The sequence below is a fragment of the Panthera pardus genome, unplaced genomic scaffold (assembly GCF_024362965.1).
Source record: "Panthera pardus isolate Hobbes unplaced genomic scaffold, ASM2436296v1 HiC_scaffold_20, whole genome shotgun sequence".
NCBI classification, from domain to species: Eukaryota; Metazoa; Chordata; class Mammalia; order Carnivora; family Felidae; genus Panthera; species Panthera pardus.
This window is the reverse complement of record NW_026526766.1, coordinates 74,010,370-74,028,199: the sequence shown is the minus strand read 5'-3', so window position 1 is coordinate 74,028,199 and position 17,830 is coordinate 74,010,370. Positions and strand designations below refer to the sequence as shown.

The following is a 17,830-nucleotide window of genomic DNA, read 5'->3' as shown; positions in this document are numbered from 1 at the left end:
GGGTTTTCCAAAGAAACGGAACCAATAGGAGACAGAGAGATAGAAAGACAGATTAAGAGAAGTAAATTGAGATGAAATTTATTATAGGAGTTGACCCATGTGATTATGGAGACAGGGAAGTCCCACCATCTGCCATCTGCAATCTGGAGACCCAGGAAAGCTGGTGGTATAATTCGGTCCAAGTCCAAAGGCCTGGACAAGGGGAGCCGATTATGTAAGTCCGAGTGTGAAGGCCCCAAAATCGGGGGCTGGTGATATAAACCTCGGTCTGAGTCCTCAGGTCTGAGAATCAGCCACACTGCCTTCCAGGGGCAGGAGAAGCTGGGTGTCTCAGCTCAAGCAGGGCGAGTAGATTCACCCTTCCTCTGCCTTCTTGTTCCCCTCCACATTGGTCTCTGCCATGCACCTTGCTGAGGGCAGACTTCATTACTCAGTCTGTCACTTCAGGTGCTCATCTCTTCCTGAAACCCTCACAGCCACACCCAGAGATGATGACTTTCCGGCTCTGTGGGCATCTGTTAGCCCAGTCAGGCTGACACATAAAATTACCCGTCAGAGGAGCGTGTGGGAGAGGATGTTGAGTGTGGAAGCAGGGAGGCAGGTTCGGAGCCATGACAGTGGTCCAGGCGGGGGTCCCTGTTGGCCAGAACCTGGGTGCCTTAGTGGAGACGGATGGGAGTGAATGGGTTAGAGACTGTTTCGGAGGGGAAGGGGACGGCTTTTTGGAGGTTTGGGGATTGAGCACGGGGATGGGAGCCGTGTGGAAATGAAGCTGGTGTGACTAGGGGAATGCATTTTTAATTTTATGTAAATTTAATCCATTTAATTTTAAATAAGTGCCTACTGTATTAGACAGTAGCGATGGAGAATATCGCCATTATTGCAGAAAGTTCTTTTGGACAGTGCTGGTCGCAAGTGCCTTTAAGTCAACCTGATGTTAAATGGGCAAATACAAGTCTGGGGCTCAGAATAGCAGCTGGTCTAGGTTCAGATCGTGCTGTACAACTTGCTGGGTGTCCTTGGACAAGTGACTTCACCTCTCTGAACCTCACCACCCTCCTCTATAAAACAGGATATTCCATTCCATGCCTGGGGCGGTGCTGCGTAAGCTTAGAGCTCAGTTGTGGGCGGTGGGGTGGATACCTGTTACTCCCCCTGGGTTTGACCTTTGTAACTGCCCTGATAGGTTTCCTTGGATGTCAGACTCTCCTCTGGAAGGAGCTCTGGATTGGTTTCTCCACCCAGACTCTGACTTCGATGCGGAGTACAGCCTTGGGGAAGTGCTTTATCCTTTCCGGTTTCAGCTTTTCCATTGGCGGTGTGGGCGTTAGAGCAGACCGTCCTTGAGGGCTGCCCAGGTCCCTAATAGAATAAGCAAGTACCCACAACAACTGAGCTACGGTAGGAAGAAGGAACCGGAAGGAGGAGGGACCTTCCAGAAGTCAGCATGCAACGGCTTTGCTGGTTCCATCCGTGGTATTTCTGGTTGGGTCCTGCCTCGTGAGAGTGCTAAACCAGAGGCTTGTGTGACGTGCTCGCCCAGGCCCAGCCCGTGCCCCCAGCTTGCTCCAGGAGCTTTCTGAGCATTTACCTTGACCTTTTTCTTTCTTTCTTTCTTTCTTTCTTTCTTTCTTTCTTTCTTTCTTTCTTTCTTTCTTTCTTTTAATTTGGACAAGGTTTACTGACTTCTGAACTGTTGGGAAAAACTAATGTTGTCTCATTAAAACTGCATTGCTCACTTGTACCAAAAAATACCCCCTACAAAAACCTGTTAAAGTTTCATGCCTGGCACAGAAGACTATTAAAGACTCATAATTGCAATAAAATCCTTCAGTGGGATTTGAGTCTTCCTTGTGGTAATGCTACAGTCAGCGGGGTCCCCACTGGAAGCTGCAAAAGCCATTTCAGTAAAGGCTTCGGGAAGGAGGCAAAGATCACCCTAAAACTGCTTCCATCAGGGTCCTTGCCCGGCGGCTGGCAACGGGGCATGTGTGCTGGGGGGACGGACTCCCAGATCCAGTTGTTAGCAGGTTTCTGTCCTGACTCCCCCTGCTGGGGGGGCGGAGGGGGTTGAGCTCAGAGCCTTTGCCATCCTGCCACCAGTTCTTCTAGCTCCTCTGTTTTCAGTCCCTTCACCAGGCAGGAATAGAGCACCTACTGTGTGCATGCCGAAAAGCCCATGCTTTGGGCTCAGGGGCTCAGCTCAGGGGTTGAGACATGGAAGAAGAATCGAACACAGAGGGATAGTCTGGTTTTTCCTAAAGGAGTTGTGACTGGCTCGAGCAGGGGCTTTGCAGGCGGGCAGAGCGAAGGCTAAATCCCAGCCCCTGGTCATTCCGCTTCCTGGCCTCAGTCTCCTCATCTGTAAAATGGGGATAACACTGTGTGCCTCGGAGATGTGCTCAAAATGTGTGATTCGAAGCTGAAGGCAGGGCCCAGGGAGGAGGCAGGTGAAAACAGAGGATATGGTTTTGAGAGTCCCAGAGGTATTTGAGAGCCACTTCAGGGGTACACGCATGGTTTCTCAGAAACACAGCTAGCATTTATTGAGCACTTACTGGATGCTAGCTGCTGTTTTGCCTGCTTTATATGTGTCCATTCAGTAAGTGTGCACTCAGCACCTACTATGTACCAGATGCTGTCTTAGGTGCTGGGGCTACAGTAAAGGCTGGATTAAGTCATTTAACCCTGAAACCTATAAGGGTGGGCACTGATGCTATCCCCATTTTCCAGGGAAGGTGACTGAGGCACAGAGCGAGTGGGGAAATCACCCCAGGTCACACAAGCAGTAAGCGGCAGAGTCTGGGATTAGACCCAGAGGGCAGGCTCCTGTGTGTGTGCCCCTAACCACACGCCACAAGCCCTCCCACTTAGTGAGAGGTGGCCTTGTTCGTGTTTTGAGGGAAGATGGGCTTAGAGCAGTAGACGGATTCCCCTTGGGTCTCTTAGGGACGAAGAGGGGACCACCACCCGCTCAGGTGGGTCACTCCCAAGCCTGCTGACCACCTTCTGCTGCTCCAGGGGCCTCCTCCTGAGTGTTTCTGTGCCTTCCTCAGACCCAAAGGGAGTGAACTCCCACTTCCTGGCGATAGGTCAAGTTCAGGGGAGACCAGTGCCCTGTCCTTGCGGAGTGTCCCAGATCTGAGCCTGTCACTTGATGGGCTGTGGACGATGGAGGAGTCTTTCCTCTCCCTGAAGAGAATGGGCATCCGTGGCCCGCCCCTTGCCTCTCCATCACTGGTGATAAACACGGTGGCCGTGGTGACAAATCTAATTAAGTCGCCTCTATCCGTTTGTCCTTCCGTGCCCTCCCCGTCGGCATCCCGCTTGCAGGCTGGACAGTATTAGACACTCGGTCACACTGCATGGGTCTCTCCTTCTCCAGGGGTTGTGTCCCGCTGAGCTCTGGGCGCTGTGGGTGTTTTCGTGGTCAGTTAGCCTCAGAGTCTGGCCTTTGCCTTTGCCTCACGCTGTGGCCCTAGCCACATCCCCGTGTGGTCTGGGCCTCAGTCTCCCCATCTAGGAGACCCTTTGGAAGGCCCTGGCAGTCATAGTGTCTTTGCTTCTCTACTTGTCGCCTCAGCGGGTAAGAGTGCCTCTCTACTTGTTGCCTCGTTTACCTGCGTTGTCTAACTCAGGGCTGGCCTCAGCGGGTAAGAGAAAGTAACAGTGCAATGAATAAACACACAGAACTCTTAGTTTCGGGAGGAAAGAGCCCGATCAAGGTCTTTAAACATGCCACCTCCCACTTCACATCGTACAACCCAAGGGGAAGGGGCAGCAAATGGGCATGAGACTGGGACAGTGGGGAGGATGGGTTTCTCCCCTCCCGTCGCCATTTACCAAGCCAACACTTGCCGAGAAAAAGGTGGCAGTGGTGCAAAGAAGCTGCAAAAAGCTGGGCTCAAATGCTGGCTCTTTTTTCCCATCCTGTGTGACCAGGGACCCTGAGCAAGTGGCTTAACATCTCTGAACTCGTCCCCTGCGTTTGGAAGGGAAGCAAATGAAAGGCGATCAAAGCCCACCACACGCTGCTGGTCCGGTTGGATTCTCATGGCCTCCTGGGCCTTGCTGGTAGTTTTGAGCCCATTTCACAGAGAGAACACTGAGACTCAGTGCACTCAAGAGCAGTGCAGGGCCACACTGCGCCTGTTTCACTGTCAGCAGGCTTCAGAACCGGGGCCCTCTTCCTGCTGCACCATGGGGATGGGACTCTACACCCCGGCGGCCCCATGTGGCTCTGAGCAGCCAGGGAGGTGCTGCATTTGTTCGAAGTGGCTTGTGGACTCTCAGTGACGGTGGGCATGCAGATCCCTGTGCTGACAGGGCTGTCGGACCTGGGAAGCTTTCCAGCAAGTAGAGGATGTGAGAAGCGGGCACAGAGACACGGGACTATCTCAGACCAACTCAGATGCCGTGGGCGGCTGCATGGGCCCCCGAAGCCAGCCCTGTCTAGAACTTCGGTTTTGAAACAGACCCGGGGAGAAGAAGAAAGACCGGAGAAGATTGGAAGGAGATGGAAAAGGTGGGCTCACGTACCCCCATCCCATGGGGGGTTTCCCCAGTGTGACTCCTGTTTCATACCTGTTCCCCAAATGGGTCACACACGAGCCCCACGCTGCCTCCCACAAATCTGGTAGAGACATATTTATTTAACAGGCATGAAGGAAAAATAGGACTAGCATGGCAACCTTGTGGTTTCATGGATGTTAATCTTAGGGCGGGGCTGGAGGAAGTAGTGTGGGGGTCATTCACAGGGCTGAATAAATGACAGGTGCCAGGCTCAGCGCCGGGGAGAATAACTGGAGTTTGGAAGCCACCATGCTAAATCAGCGCCCCCCCCCCCCATGGTTACGGATACTGCACCCCAGAGTTGTCAGATGAGCGAATCAAAATATAGGATGCCCGCGGCACCTGGGTGGCTCAGTCGGTTAAGCATCTGACTTTAGCTCAGGTCATGATCTGACGGCTCGTGAATTCGAGCCCCGTGTCTGGCTCGGTGCTGACAGCTCAGAGCGTGGAGCCTGCTTTGGATTCTGTGTCTCCCTCTCTCTCTGCTCCTCCCCTGCTTGCCCTCTGTCCTCTCTCTCTCTCAAAAATAAACATTAAAAAAATTATATATATATATGTGTGTGTATATATATATACACACACACACACACACACACACACACATATATGATTCCTGTTGAAATTTGTTTCAGATACACCACGAGTACTTATTTTTTTAAAAACATTTATTTATTGTTGAGAGACCGAGCGAGACAGAGCATGAGCAGGGGAGGGGCAGAGAGAGAGGGAGACATAGAATCCCAAGCAGGCTCCAGGCTCTGAACTGTCAGCACAGAGCCCGACGTGGGACTTGAACCCATGAACTGTGAGATCATGACCCAAGCCAAAGTCAGACACTTAACCGACTGAGCCACCCAGGTGCCCCACAGTGAGTACTTATTTTAGTGTATATACGTCCCATGCAGAGTTTGAGATGTTCCCCACCAAGCCTCTCTGGAGGGCTGGGTAGACCTCATGGAATTGAGTTGTCCTTCCCCCGGCTCCCCCTCCCCGGGACCTGCAGGGAGAGGCTTTTGCACAAAAGGATGCCCTGACATATCTGGTCTCTCAGATGCTAGTTCCTTTAATTAAACTGCTGGGATGGAAATAAAGTGTGTGAGGAAGATTAAAATTGATTCCTTTAGCTTAACAAAAGCCAAAGCTCTTGAGAGAGATACTTAAGGAGCCAGAACCCTTGAGCAGAGGGAGAGTACAGGCTGGGGCTGCAGCCCAGAGCTGGAGGGGCAGGTGGGTTGGCCGAGCGGGCCTGTGCAGAGGGCCGAGGTGGAGGCGCTAACACACGGCGGGCCGTGTCACAAGGTGGGGGCAGGGGGCGGGGGGGTGCTGGAAGCGCCTTCCATCCTCAGCAAGGCCCAAGTGCCCGCAGAAGTTCTTCTGCAAGCTCTGCTGCTAAGCATCTGAGAAAGCCAAGCCAGAGGCCAGGATGGGGCTGCGGAGGCCAGGGTGGGAAGTGGCAAAATCTGTACCTTGGTGCATAAGCACTTATTGAGCGCTTGCTGTATGCCAAGCCCAGAACCAGGTGTTGGGTCTCATCTCAGGCTCTTCCCAAGGAGACCAGCTGGGGCCGCCTAAGTTCTCAGGAGCCTGGGTTCACACCAAGGGAGCCCAAAGATGCGGAAAGAGACCGAGAATTGGAGGTATCTCTGGGGACACTGGGAAACGACGCTGATGCTGTAGGCATGCAGAGGAGGACAGTTCTGGGGTAGCACCCCATTTTTACGCCCAAGGAAACCGAGGCACAGAAGCTTTTGGGGGATTTGCTTGAGCTCACAGGGCATGGAAGTAGCAGAGTCAGGATTTGAACCCGGGTCTGATGTCTTTGAAACCCTTAACCCTTAGTGCTCTTCTGCCTCCTGGATCGTGGTAGGTCATTGAGGTTTTGGAGCAGAGAAGGAGGTCGTGCGAGCAAAAAGTCGAGGGCAAGTTAACCTGGCACCAGGGCTGAGGCCAGTTTAGAAGTTAATGCGCGGAGGAGGGGTGCTGGCTCAGGAACCTAGGTGTGAGGAGAAGGAGACCCAGGTTGGGGGGCCCCCAGGGGTGGGGGGAGGTGAAGATTGGGTGACACCTGCTGAAGGGTTACCAGGGGGAGTAAAGGCAGAGGTGACGATGGGGCGGGTTTTCAGACCTGGGTGCTGCAGGCAGGGCTGGGGAGTGACGGCAGGATGGTGGCTTTGGACGCGTGTCCCCGGGCAGAGCTCCTGACAGCAGCTGAGTAGGAGAAGGCTCTAGGGCCTTGGGGCCATGTCAGCGTGGGTCTGCCTGCCTCCTTTCCACTAGCTCTGTGACCACCAACTATTTACTTAACCTCTCTGAGCCCCCGTTTTCTCTCCGGTGGCATGAAGAGCAGTGATACCTCCTTTGCAGGATGTTGAGGATATTAAATAAGGAAAAAATGTACAAAGGGATGAACAAGGTACTCGATGCACAGTCAGCATCTGGTGAATAGTGGCTTGAACCTGGGGCTCCAGGCTGGTGTCCTCTTCTGGGCGCCGCTGGGCTGCCGCAGAGATGGTCCTGGTGCTGGGAACGGGTGTCTGACTTTTCATTCATCGGATGAATTTTTGTCGAAATCTCACTGTGTGCCAGGCCCCGGGGACCGTGTGGAGAGGCTGATGGGAGAACCCAATTACAGCCCCGAACTGAGCCCGCTCTCGAGTTGGAGCAGCAGGAGAGCAGGGGCGGGGCTGTCTTGCTCAGCACGGTGTCCCCGCACAGAGCCTGGCGCCTGGTAGGTGCGAGGTATATGTTGAAGGGGCTTGTGGGGGCAAAGGGGCGGCGGGCCTTCTCAGAGCACATCCGCGCTGGTGCAGAGGGGAGACGCCAAGACTGCATTTGCCTCCGCTTTCTGTACTGGAAACTCCCCACCTGCAGGCGAGATGTTGAAGGAAAGACAAGAAACTGGAGACCAGGGTTCTGATCCTCAGCCTCGTCATTGCATCTTCTTCTCTCCTCCTTTTCTTCGAAATTCCCAAGTGGCTCGCCTTTTCCAAATTCTGCTTTGAAAAAAGCTGGGGAAACCCTCTGGGGTTGGTCCTGTGCCATAAGCAGGCTGGGAAGCTGGAGAGAAGGAAAAGAAGGCAGGAATGATCGGCGTTAGGAGGCTGCCCTTCAAGGCCCTGATGGGGAGCAGCCCTGGGCGCCCCCTCCAGGAGAAGCAGGGAAGAGAAACACCCGACCTTCCGTGTGGACCATTCTGGGAGTCTATCGGATGCCCCACCTCACTCTAAGCCGTCTTCCCCTCCAGCCTCTTGTAATTCTGTCTCAGGTTTATTTTTATGGGGCAGCTACTTTTTTTCCTCTTATTTTTTTTTAAATCCTTTCACTAATGTGAAAAATGTGTTTTTGCATTACAAAATAAAACTGCCTACTTGTAAGAATCCAAGCAACATGTTATTGCTTTAACGGGAGGCTACTTTTCTCACTTACTGCTTCTTTCGTGAGTAAATGAAACTGTTGTTTGTATTTTAAGGAAATGTGCTCATGCCTGAGGTAAACATCTCAACCCTGTAGAAGCGAGAAAGGAAGTAATGGAAGTATGCCTTCACATCTGTCCCCGAGTCCTACCCCCCTGTATCATCCCCCACCAGGCCTCTGGGATGGCTGTTTTCTTCTAGATAAGGGGACCCCCAGGAATCTTGTAGATCCACCTCTCTAAATCATTGCTAGGTCGAGGGGAGGTAGCCCTTTCTAGTGACAGGAGCATGGGCTCAAGATCAGGATGGGAAAGTTGACTCTGCCATTGACTTGCTGTGTGACCCTCAGGCATCCTCATAACCTCTCTGGGCCTCCATGACTTCCTCGTCGGGCTGGCCAGGCGGAGAACCAGGATCGGGTCTCTGAAGCCCCTGGCATGAGTCGGTGTCTACAAGCAGCCCAGGCATTACTCTGTTGTTTGGTGGTCTTGGCAGGTTGGGGACCAGATTCTGGAGGTCAACGGGCGGAGCTTTCTCAACGTCCTGCATGACGAGGCGGTCAGGCTGCTCAAGTCATCCCAGCACCTGATCCTGACGGTGAAGGACGTCGGGAGGCTGCCCCATGCCCGCACCACTGTGGATGAGACCAAGTGGATTGCCAGTTCCCGGATTGGGGACACCACCACGAACTCAGCAGGGTCTGGCAGCATTGCTCACTCTGAGCCCCGGGACCGAAAGCCAGTGATGCCCACTCCCATCCCTTCAGCACACCCTGATCCCTAAAGATTCCGAGAGCCTGGGGTCCCATCCCAGGGTCCTTTGAATTTGTAAGGCGTGACCTTGGGCACATCCCTTCTCCTCTCCTGGCCCATTTCCCATGGAAAGCTGAACTGCATAAGCCAACTCTCTTATCCTGTATTTCCCTGGGGCAAATCACTTAACTTAATCCTGGGCCCTTAGATGCTTCGTCTGAAAAGTGGGGAGCATAACCCCTGCCCCCATCCAGCTCTGGGAATGAGGAACCCTGTGAGTCACCCGAAGAAAAGGGTCGTGGGAGTCATAAAGTGACCACAGTTGCCAATGGCTGTGTACTTGCTGATAGCCTCACGCGTCAGCTTTGGGTTTCTAAAGTCTCAGACTGGTTGGTGGCCTCCCGGGCCAGATGCACCCAGAGCATCTCCTTCCCCTTCTTCCCTCCTTCTCTCCTGTCTCCTTTCCTGTTCACCAGCACGGTATCATAATTTTTTAATTTAGCTGCCAACATTTAAAAAGGCATCCGGTTTCCCATCAAAAAACAAAAACAAAAACCCTGACTTCTGGCTGCTGCTTTAAAATCAGGAATTCTAGCGGCTTGAGTGCATGTTTCTTCATGAAATTGGGCTGGAGCTGAGCTACACCTGCGAGTTGCATCTCTGGGTCTCCAGTTGGCCCCTGTCCTCACCCACCCTCCCTAGGGTTGGCCTTGACCCCGAGGCCACGGGTCTTCTGCTGTTTATTGTCTCCTGTCCTTGTGTTACCTGCCTGGTCCTGTAGGGCTGCTGAGCCAGGAGTTCACCTCACGTGGTTTTAGAAATGCTGCCCCCGTGCTTGATGAGGGGGCTGGAAGCCACTCATCTGCCCAGGGGTTCCTATGCCCTTGAGTAGCCCCAGCGAATGGAGGCCATGGTACTCTCAACACTTTTGCTCACCCCGCTCCAGATTGGCTTTTCCCTTGCTGGTGGTGCCTGTTAGAACTGCTCGGCCATGCAGCTGAACACGTTTCTCTTTCTCATAGGTTTCCTGGGGATCTTACAACGGAAGGGACAAACAAGGTAGGGAGCTCTCCGTCATTGGGTATCTGTAGCTTCTTCATACACCCCCGTGTAGGGGGCTCTGGGCCTGGCAGGTGCATGGAGCCACTCACGTGCATGATCTCATTTCATTTGAGCAGCCCGCCGACTGTCTGTTCGTCCGTCCTCCCTTACATTCCTCACACATCTGTGAGCACCACCAGGTTCCAGGTACCAGGGCTAATGGCACTGAACAGAACAGGTCAATTCCTGCCCTCATGGAGGAGGGTATACCTAGTGAAGGAGACCCCCACACGTAAAAAAAATCCTGCACACGTGTCTAATCACAGAAGACGTTCAGTGCCATCAGGCAAGGTGCTGGGGAGCGTGGGAGAGACTAACAGATGGGACACCTGATTTAGGTGGTGAGAGGCAGAGGGGCGAGTGAGGACTCTGTGAATCGGTGACACGATACCCGGGCTGTGAACTGAATGTTACATAGGAGTAGCCAGAACAAAGTCCGGTCCAGGAGCACGAGGGGACAGCATGTGCCAGAGCCCCGCTGTGCCAAAAAGGTGGCTTGTTGGAGGCAAGGAGAGTGTAAGGGGATGTGGCGAGTGAACAGGAGCAGGGAACAGAGTGACGGCAGGCAGGGTCCCCAGATTACATGGGGCTCTGTGGGCCCGTAAGAGGTTTGGCATCTAACCACGGAAAGGCTTAAGCAGGGGAGCAAGACGACGCGATTCCTATTATTACAAGATCATTTCAGCAGCTCTGCATAGGTGATGGGGGAGGCAGAGGGGAGGAGCGGGGACACCCTCCCCCCCAGTGGCATCTTAGTCACACCTCCCAGTGACTCCTGAGGCAGTGGCGAGGAGGGGGTGGAGAGTGTGTGCAGATCTGCACCATATTTTGGAAGTAAGGTTACTGTTATCCCCAGTTTACCAAGGGAGATACTGAAACCTGGAGAATAAATTGGGAGCCATAATAAAATTGCTCGACTCTGATTGGTTTCAGGACCTGATGAGATAACGTATGTCAAAGTGCGGGCTAAGGCGTGAATGCCGTTTGCACCTGCGCACGGCCTCGTGGTCTGAGAACGGACCTGTAACTAACGTCTCCTGCAGGTGCACCGGGTAGGCCGAGGCCACAGAGGGACCCACCTCATCCCTCTGCACTGTGGTCACTGGCGTGGCCTGGCCACTTGGCCCCAGAGCAGTTCAGAATTCCCAGACCCCCGTCTTCCTGTCTTTCAGCTGGGATTTTACAAGGGCCCGGCTGGCTCCCAGGTGACCCTGAGCAGCCTGGGCAACCAGACGCGCCTGCTGCTGGAGGAGCAGGCGCGGCACCTGCTGAATGAGCAGGAGCGAGCCACCATGGCCTACTACCTGGAGGAGTACCGTGGCGGGGGTGTCTCCGTGGAAGCCCTGGTCATGGCCCTGTTCGAGCTGCTCAACACGCACGCCAAGGTGACCCGAGCCCCTCCAGGGGCAAGGCAAAAGTCCTCCAGGGCTCGGCATCCTCCCTGCCTCCCTCCGTCCCCCACCCCTCTAGTGAGAACCCACAAAGAGTCGGGCTGAAACAGCCCTGGGCAGAGACTGGTGACCGAGGCAGCCAGGAAAGCCAACCCATAGACTCCTGGGGACATAGTTAAAGTCCCCGGTGATGGGGGCCCCAGTGAAATAGCTGTCAATGCTGAGCATACATTTAGAGTCATCTGGATTGCTCTTCAAAAGCAGTGCCCGGGCCCCACCCCCCGGGCTGGTTAACTCCATATACCCGTGGATGGGAGTTTGCCACAACTCCCGGGCGATTGTGCCGTGCTGCCAGCTTTGAGAACCCTGCTCTGCTCTCGAGGAAGTCTGGGGCCCAGAAGCTGCACGAAGGAAGAAGTGATTAAATCCGCTGGGAGCAGTTGCATGCGGGAAGGCTTAAGGGAAGGGCATTCTGGGTGGGAGGGACAGCCAGGGGCTGCCCGGTGTGTTCAGGGAACTGCAGTCACGCATGCTTGCTGATAAGATGCCAGCGAGGACAGGGTGAGAGGGAAGCAGGAGTCAGATGATGCTGGCCCGGCCTTCAGGGTATCATGCTTGGACTTCTTCTAGGACAGTGGGGAGCCACAGGGGGTTAAGGAGGGAGGCCAGTGGTCAAGTTGGCACGCAGGTCATTGTGGGTAGCAGGGGACAGGTCCCATCTGCTGGCGAAACCCGGGCTGAGTGCCCTGTTTGTCCCCATGCCCAGTTCTCGCTCCTGTCCGAGGTGAGAGGCACCATCTCCCCCCAAGACCTGGACCGCTTCGACCACCTGGTGCTGAGGCGGGAGATCGAGTCCATGAAGGCACGGCAGCCCCCGGGCCCTGGGGCCGGGGACACCTACTCCACAGTCTCCTACAGCGACACGGGCTCATCCACAGGCAGCCATGGCACCTCCACCACTGTCAGCTCGGCCAGGGTGAGCTGCCCCGGCCCTGGCCCTGGCCCTGGCTCGAGCGCCAGCAAGGGTGGGGCGCCAAGATACTGGCTTTGCAGTGAGACCGACGTAGGCGTGAATCTCAGCACCACCCCTTAGCAGCTCTGTGCCTTGCCTTTCTGAGCCTCAGTTTCTTCCCTGGGAAAAAACCCCATCATCGCTGAGTGCCTGATGCGTGCCAGGCACGGCTGTGGGAGACAGCGAGTGAACGAGGCAGATGTGGCCCTGCCTCTTGGGCTCACGGTCTGGGGGTGGGGGGGGGGTGGGGAGGGTGCGCTCAGAGATAAAGGAGAAAAAGGCCAGTAATGAGACAAATAGAGAAAATAGTGACAGTCGTGGGAGGGTCCCACGAGAAACCGTGGCAGTGCATTCATGGTGGTCACGGTGATGGCATCTTCCCCGAGATACACCTTCTTGTCTTTGGAACCCACCTTGACTTTCACCCAGACTCGCCAGCCCTCCAGAAAAGCATCTGGTCCATCCTGGGTTCTGCTGCCAGGATGCTTAGAGGCAAATTAATCCCAGGAAGCCTTTGCAAGAAGGGGCAGAGAAAATGCCTTGCTGCTTGGTATGGGAACCAGGTGTCACCGTCTTTCTGGTAGGAAGAGCGGGGCTGGAGGTCAGGAGAGTTGGAGTGGCTCATGCTCTCCTTTCCTGTCTCTGGATCATTCCTCACCACTCTCCTGTGGAAGGGGCAGGGGAAAGCATGTTTCTCAAGCACTGCTGCTCCCAGACGCAGAATTGGAAGCTCTTACAGGTGGAATCTCAATCGACTCAGGACAGACGCAGTTAGTTGTCCTGCTGGAGGAACAGGAGCTCCAGGGGTGCAGTGACGTCCAAGGTTGCATACCGGTGGTTAGTGGGCACGGATGAGCTTGCACCCACCAGGAAACGGCCCTGGGGCAGCTCCCTTTGCTTTGCAGACTCCGTCTCCCAGCGTGGCTTTTTTGTTTTGTTTTGTTTTTAGCTCTGAGGATCTGAGTTTCTGGAGCAACTTCTATTCCTCTGCTTCCTACCCCTACCATTCTGAGTCACCTTCCTCCCCAGGAGTCCTTGTCCCTTCCTGGGGTGACCAGGAAGCTGCCAGGCATTCCTCTAGGGCTCTGGATGTGGCTGCATTGGAAGCAATGTCACGGTCCAGGATGAGCAGATCACTTCGGGGACAGGGAAGAGGCTGTTCCCCTCCTGGGGCTGTGTGTTTGGTTCTGTGCACATGCTTTGATGTGACACCCAGGTGATGAGCACGTTTTGGGTTGCAGGGACCTGGCCCGAGGGGCCATTTCCCTGTGGGTCCGACTCCACTGAGATTGGCCTTGGTAATGTCCATGTGGGGCTTCAGGAGCCATGAGCCAGTGCTCTAGAACCAGGGGATTGCAGCCTGTAATTCTGGGGGTGAGAGGTCCAGTGGGTGGGATGCGGCGTGTTCTAGCCTGGGAAGCAGGAGATTTAGGTTTAAGCCCTGGCTTCTCTGGGTCTCAGTTTCCCCACAGGTAGAATGGCCCAAGGTCCTTTGCCCAAGGCTCTGATGGCAGTCAGGGTAACTATTATGCCCAGCAGAGTGCTGGCCTGCAGTGGCCTTGCCCCAGCCCAGGGGTCTCCCCCATACCTGGGAAGTGCTGGCCCCCCACCCGTCTTGGCTCCATGCTTTACCGCCAAGTGCCTCAGTTTCCCCACTTGCACCGGGGCAGTGATGCTGCTGTGCCCAGCTTCTTGGGAAGATTAAATGATGAGTAATCTCCCTATTGGCACTAGCATCCCAGAACTGCCGTCCACACCCCTAGGGCAGGGGAAGCCTCTGCTCTTAACTGACTTCCCCCAACCTGGCTGGAGAAAACCACTTTGAGGATTTGTGTCTGCAGCCTTGCAGATACTTGGAGCCTTCTGGAAAGCACTGGGCTGAGGATCTGCCACCCCCCTCCAATCTTATCCAGTCTCAGGTGCTCTCACATGCACGGCCTGGGGCTCTATCCCTCAGACTCAGATCTTTGCTGCCGGCATAGGGCTTGGGCCCCTCTGAAATCCAGGTTTTCTCTGATCCAGTCTCCTGAACAAGGTCCTCCTTCAGGCTCTGCCGTTCATTAACACGTGTGACCTTGGACAAATCACTTCTCTTCTCTGAGCCTCAGTTTTTCCATCTGCCAAATGGGGGTGATGACCCAGCCCCGCCTGCTGGCAAGTCCCAGGGTTGCCCCAAGGGAAATGGCCATCTTCTGACAGGGGTTCTCAAGGACAGGCGTCATTTCTGCAGAGCCCTGGTGGCCCCTGTTTCCTTCAAGGAGGCAGTTATGCTGAAAGAGTCCCAGTTATAGCAGCAGAGCCTTTTCTTCATCCGTCTTTTATTCCTGCCCAAAGCATTTAAAGGAAATAGAAAAGGGGTTTTAGAGAATTGTGTTTGTGTTGCCTTTCTCTGTGTGTGTGTGAGCATGCATGCATGTTTTGCAGGGTTTACTGCTGTACCCACCCCATCCCTAATATTTATTTGATGTATTTTTCTTTTTGCCTTTTGCCCACCCTTCCTCCCCAGGAGCGGCTGCTGTGGCTAATAGACCTGATGGAGGTACCGTCCTTCCTGCCGGGCGGGGCTGTGGGAGTCCCTTAGCCAGGGTGGAGGTCCGGGGCTGTGGCCCTGCCTGCCACTCCCTTACGTCTGCACCCAGCCCCGGTGGGGAACTGGGGTTCTTCTTGATGCTCACGGTCTCTCCTGTTTGCCAGTTCATCAGGCTTCCTCAGGCTCTGGAATGAGAATGCGCTCAGCTTAAACCCCAGCCCTGCCACCTCCTTGCTGTGTGACCTCGGAAAGTGATTTTACCTCTCTGAGCTCAGTTTTAGGATCTATAAAATGAGGATGATCATTTCTGTGCTGTGGGGCTGTTGAGAGACCTCTTGGCCTTTTTATATGTTATAAACTCTGTCTGGAATGTTCTCCTTCCCACTTCTCATGGCCGGGCTATCTCCTACGTGTGCATCAGCCCCCTACGCCCACATGCTCCCTCTTCCCAGAAGACTTCCCTGATTTTCTGACTTCCCTGTGCCTCCTCCAGCCCCCTGGGTTTCCTATTGTCATGATTCTTGTCTCATTATATTCTAATAATGTTTACAAGCCTGGCTGGCTACTCCCCTTGACCACAGCAGTGATGATATCTGGAGTCACCATTGAATCCCTAGTGCCCAGCCCAGAACCTGGCCCATATTAATAATTGGGGCCTTTTTTAAAACATGTCTTATTTATTTGTTTTTGAGAGAGAGAGACAGCACAAGCTCGGGAGGGGCAGAGAGATAAAGGGAGACACAGAACCCAAAGCAGGCTCCAGCCTCTGAGCTGTCAGCTCAGAGCCCAATGTGGGGCTCGAATCCACAAACCTTGAGATCATGACCTGAGCCAAAGTGGGATGCCTACCTGACTGAGCCACCCAGGCACAGTTGGGGCCTTTCTCAATGATAGTAGTAGTTGGTATTTTAGAGAGTTCTCCGTGGGACTGTGATAATGCTTTCCAGGTGTATCTTTTTGAGCTTCCTAGTTACTAGGACTGGCAGGTACCGCCGTGATCTCCATTGTAAAGGGAAGAAAACAAATCCTAGAGAGAAGGGAGTCGCTCCAGGTCGCTCAGTGAGGGCATGGTAGAGTCAGGATTCAGTATTAACCTGTTCGTCACCAAGTGCCGGACGCTGGTCTGCAACACCAGCACGTATGTGTCCGTTAGCTTTTACTGCGGTGATGCTGAGTGACCCACAACCCCCCGAATCTGGATGGACAGAAGCCGAAGGCATTTCTTTCTTGCGGCCCAGATCCCATGCTTCATGGAGCTCACCTGCTTTCCTGTCTGTTAAAATGCCTGTCACACGGCTCTGACCTCTCCCCGAGTTTGTTCTCCCTGGTAAACAGGGAGACGCTGCTGGGATGCAGGCCGGGACCATATCTTTCTCCTGTCTGGGTGCCCAGTGCCAGCCTGGCTCTGGGACAGAGCCGGGGCCCGGGGATTGTGGAGCAGAGACTGAAATGAATCCTCACTCCCTGGCCGCTCAGGATTATCTTCTAACACTCCAGCCTTCGAAACATCTCCCTCCCACATCGTAGGAAAATGTCCTCTGATCTGGTGTTCAGACTGGCCGAGTGGCAGGCAGCTGGCTCTTGTGACCCAGATGCCCCAGACAGTTGCCCTAAATGGAACCGGTTTCCATTTAGCCCCAGTTCTGTGGATCTCATGGTGCAGTTATCAATCCCAGGTTAAACGTGGCTCATTCCGCAGCCGTTTTCCCTCAGGCCAGACAAAATCGATCAAAGGAAATCAGATGCAGCCTTCCCCCATCGACAAATTGTGTTTATTTTCCATTTGTCTAATAGAGAGCCAGCCCTGGGAATTTTTCCTGCCTCCAGTGTCACTCCCCTCCCATACAGATGTCAGCCGGGGAAGCTGAGCAGAATAAAGGCCTGCATGCCGTTTCTTGAAGCCCTTATCTGGTGCCAGCCAGCCCGTGGCAGAGGGGCTGGGGCACACAGGCTCTGGAATTCCACAGACAGGCTGGCTCTCCCAGGTAGAAACCGTGTCACCTTGGACAGGTGACTTAAGCTTTTGAAGCCTCAGTTTCCATATCTGTATGCTGGCTGATAAGACCAGCCACGTGTGGATCGTCGTGAAGAATCCGTGAGCTCGGGAGCAGACTTGGAGGTGTGGAGTACTTGGGAACCTGTTCTGCTGATGCTCTAACGGCTGGGACAGGGCGCCACAGAGGCCTTCAGGGGAACAGCGTTTGTAGAGGCCCAGGCTAGCCCTGGACCTACAAAGCAGGTGCCGCTGGGGTCAGGGGTGGTGGACTTGCCCCAGGCTTAACCACAGCCCCTTTCCGCCTAGAGTTGAGAGGTTTGCACGTCAGGCCTCTCGTGTGCCTGGAAAGGGGCTTCCCTAGCCCACCAAAGGGTGCTGTAGCAGGGGCCCTGCCTCTAAAGGCCTACTCCTCCTGTTCCCATGAGGTGAGGTGGGAAGAGGGTGTGGCCGTCAGCACTTTGCTCCCCTGTGGCCCCCATACTTTCCTCCTCATCCAGGGCGAAAGGAGGGTGGAGAAGCTCAGGCCTGTCTCAGGCCCTCTCAGCTACAGAGATGCCCTGATTGTCAAGGCAGCTCTCTCCAGAAACAGGGAGCAGACAGTCAGAGGACCTTCCTCCTCCTCCTGTGTTCTGCCCTTGGTCCAGCCTGGATGGGTTTAGAGAGTCCTCTGCCGGGCAAGTCGTCCCCCAGTGGGGAGGCTGGGAGGATCCCAACCCTTCACCCATTCATCATCCACTCCTGCAGCAGGCATTCCCTGAGCACCTCCCACACGCCAGGCTCTGAGTGGGCCACTGGTCGCCGTGCACAAAAGAGACGGCAGCACCTGCTGTCCCAAAGCTTAGCACGTCTAGTCGGGGAGGCAGCCTTGAATCAGATCACCTGCATAATCCTTGCTCTGACAAATGGGTTGAGGACTGGGGCCCTGACCAATCCAGGACGTGAGGGAAGAGATGTTTGAGCTGAGATCTGAAGTCACTGGCATCAGCCGGGCGATACACAAGGCAAGGCAGCTGAGGGGCCAGATCGGCACGTGCAAGGGCCCTGAGCTCGAGGCTTATGGACC

At 54.6% G+C, this 17,830-nt stretch overlaps 1 protein-coding gene across 5 annotated transcripts in view; it reads left to right on the top strand.

Annotated features, from left to right (window-relative positions):
• Positions 1–17,830, top strand: part of WHRN (whirlin) — a 95,323-nt gene that overhangs the window by 65,359 nt on the left and 12,134 nt on the right. For 2 of the 5 annotated variants that reach the window (XM_053908226.1, XM_053908225.1), the window contains exons 4-8: positions 8,481–8,683; positions 9,760–9,796; positions 11,011–11,223; positions 11,996–12,205; positions 14,748–14,780. In XM_053908226.1, the coding sequence (XP_053764201.1) occupies positions 8,481–8,683; positions 9,760–9,796; positions 11,011–11,223; positions 11,996–12,205; positions 14,748–14,780 (696 nt within the window). The remainder of the gene's footprint in view (positions 1–8,480; positions 8,684–9,759; positions 9,797–11,010; positions 11,224–11,995; positions 12,206–14,747; positions 14,781–17,830) is intronic. The other 3 variants (XM_019454059.2, XM_019454058.2, XM_019454060.2) reach the window with 2 other exon arrangements.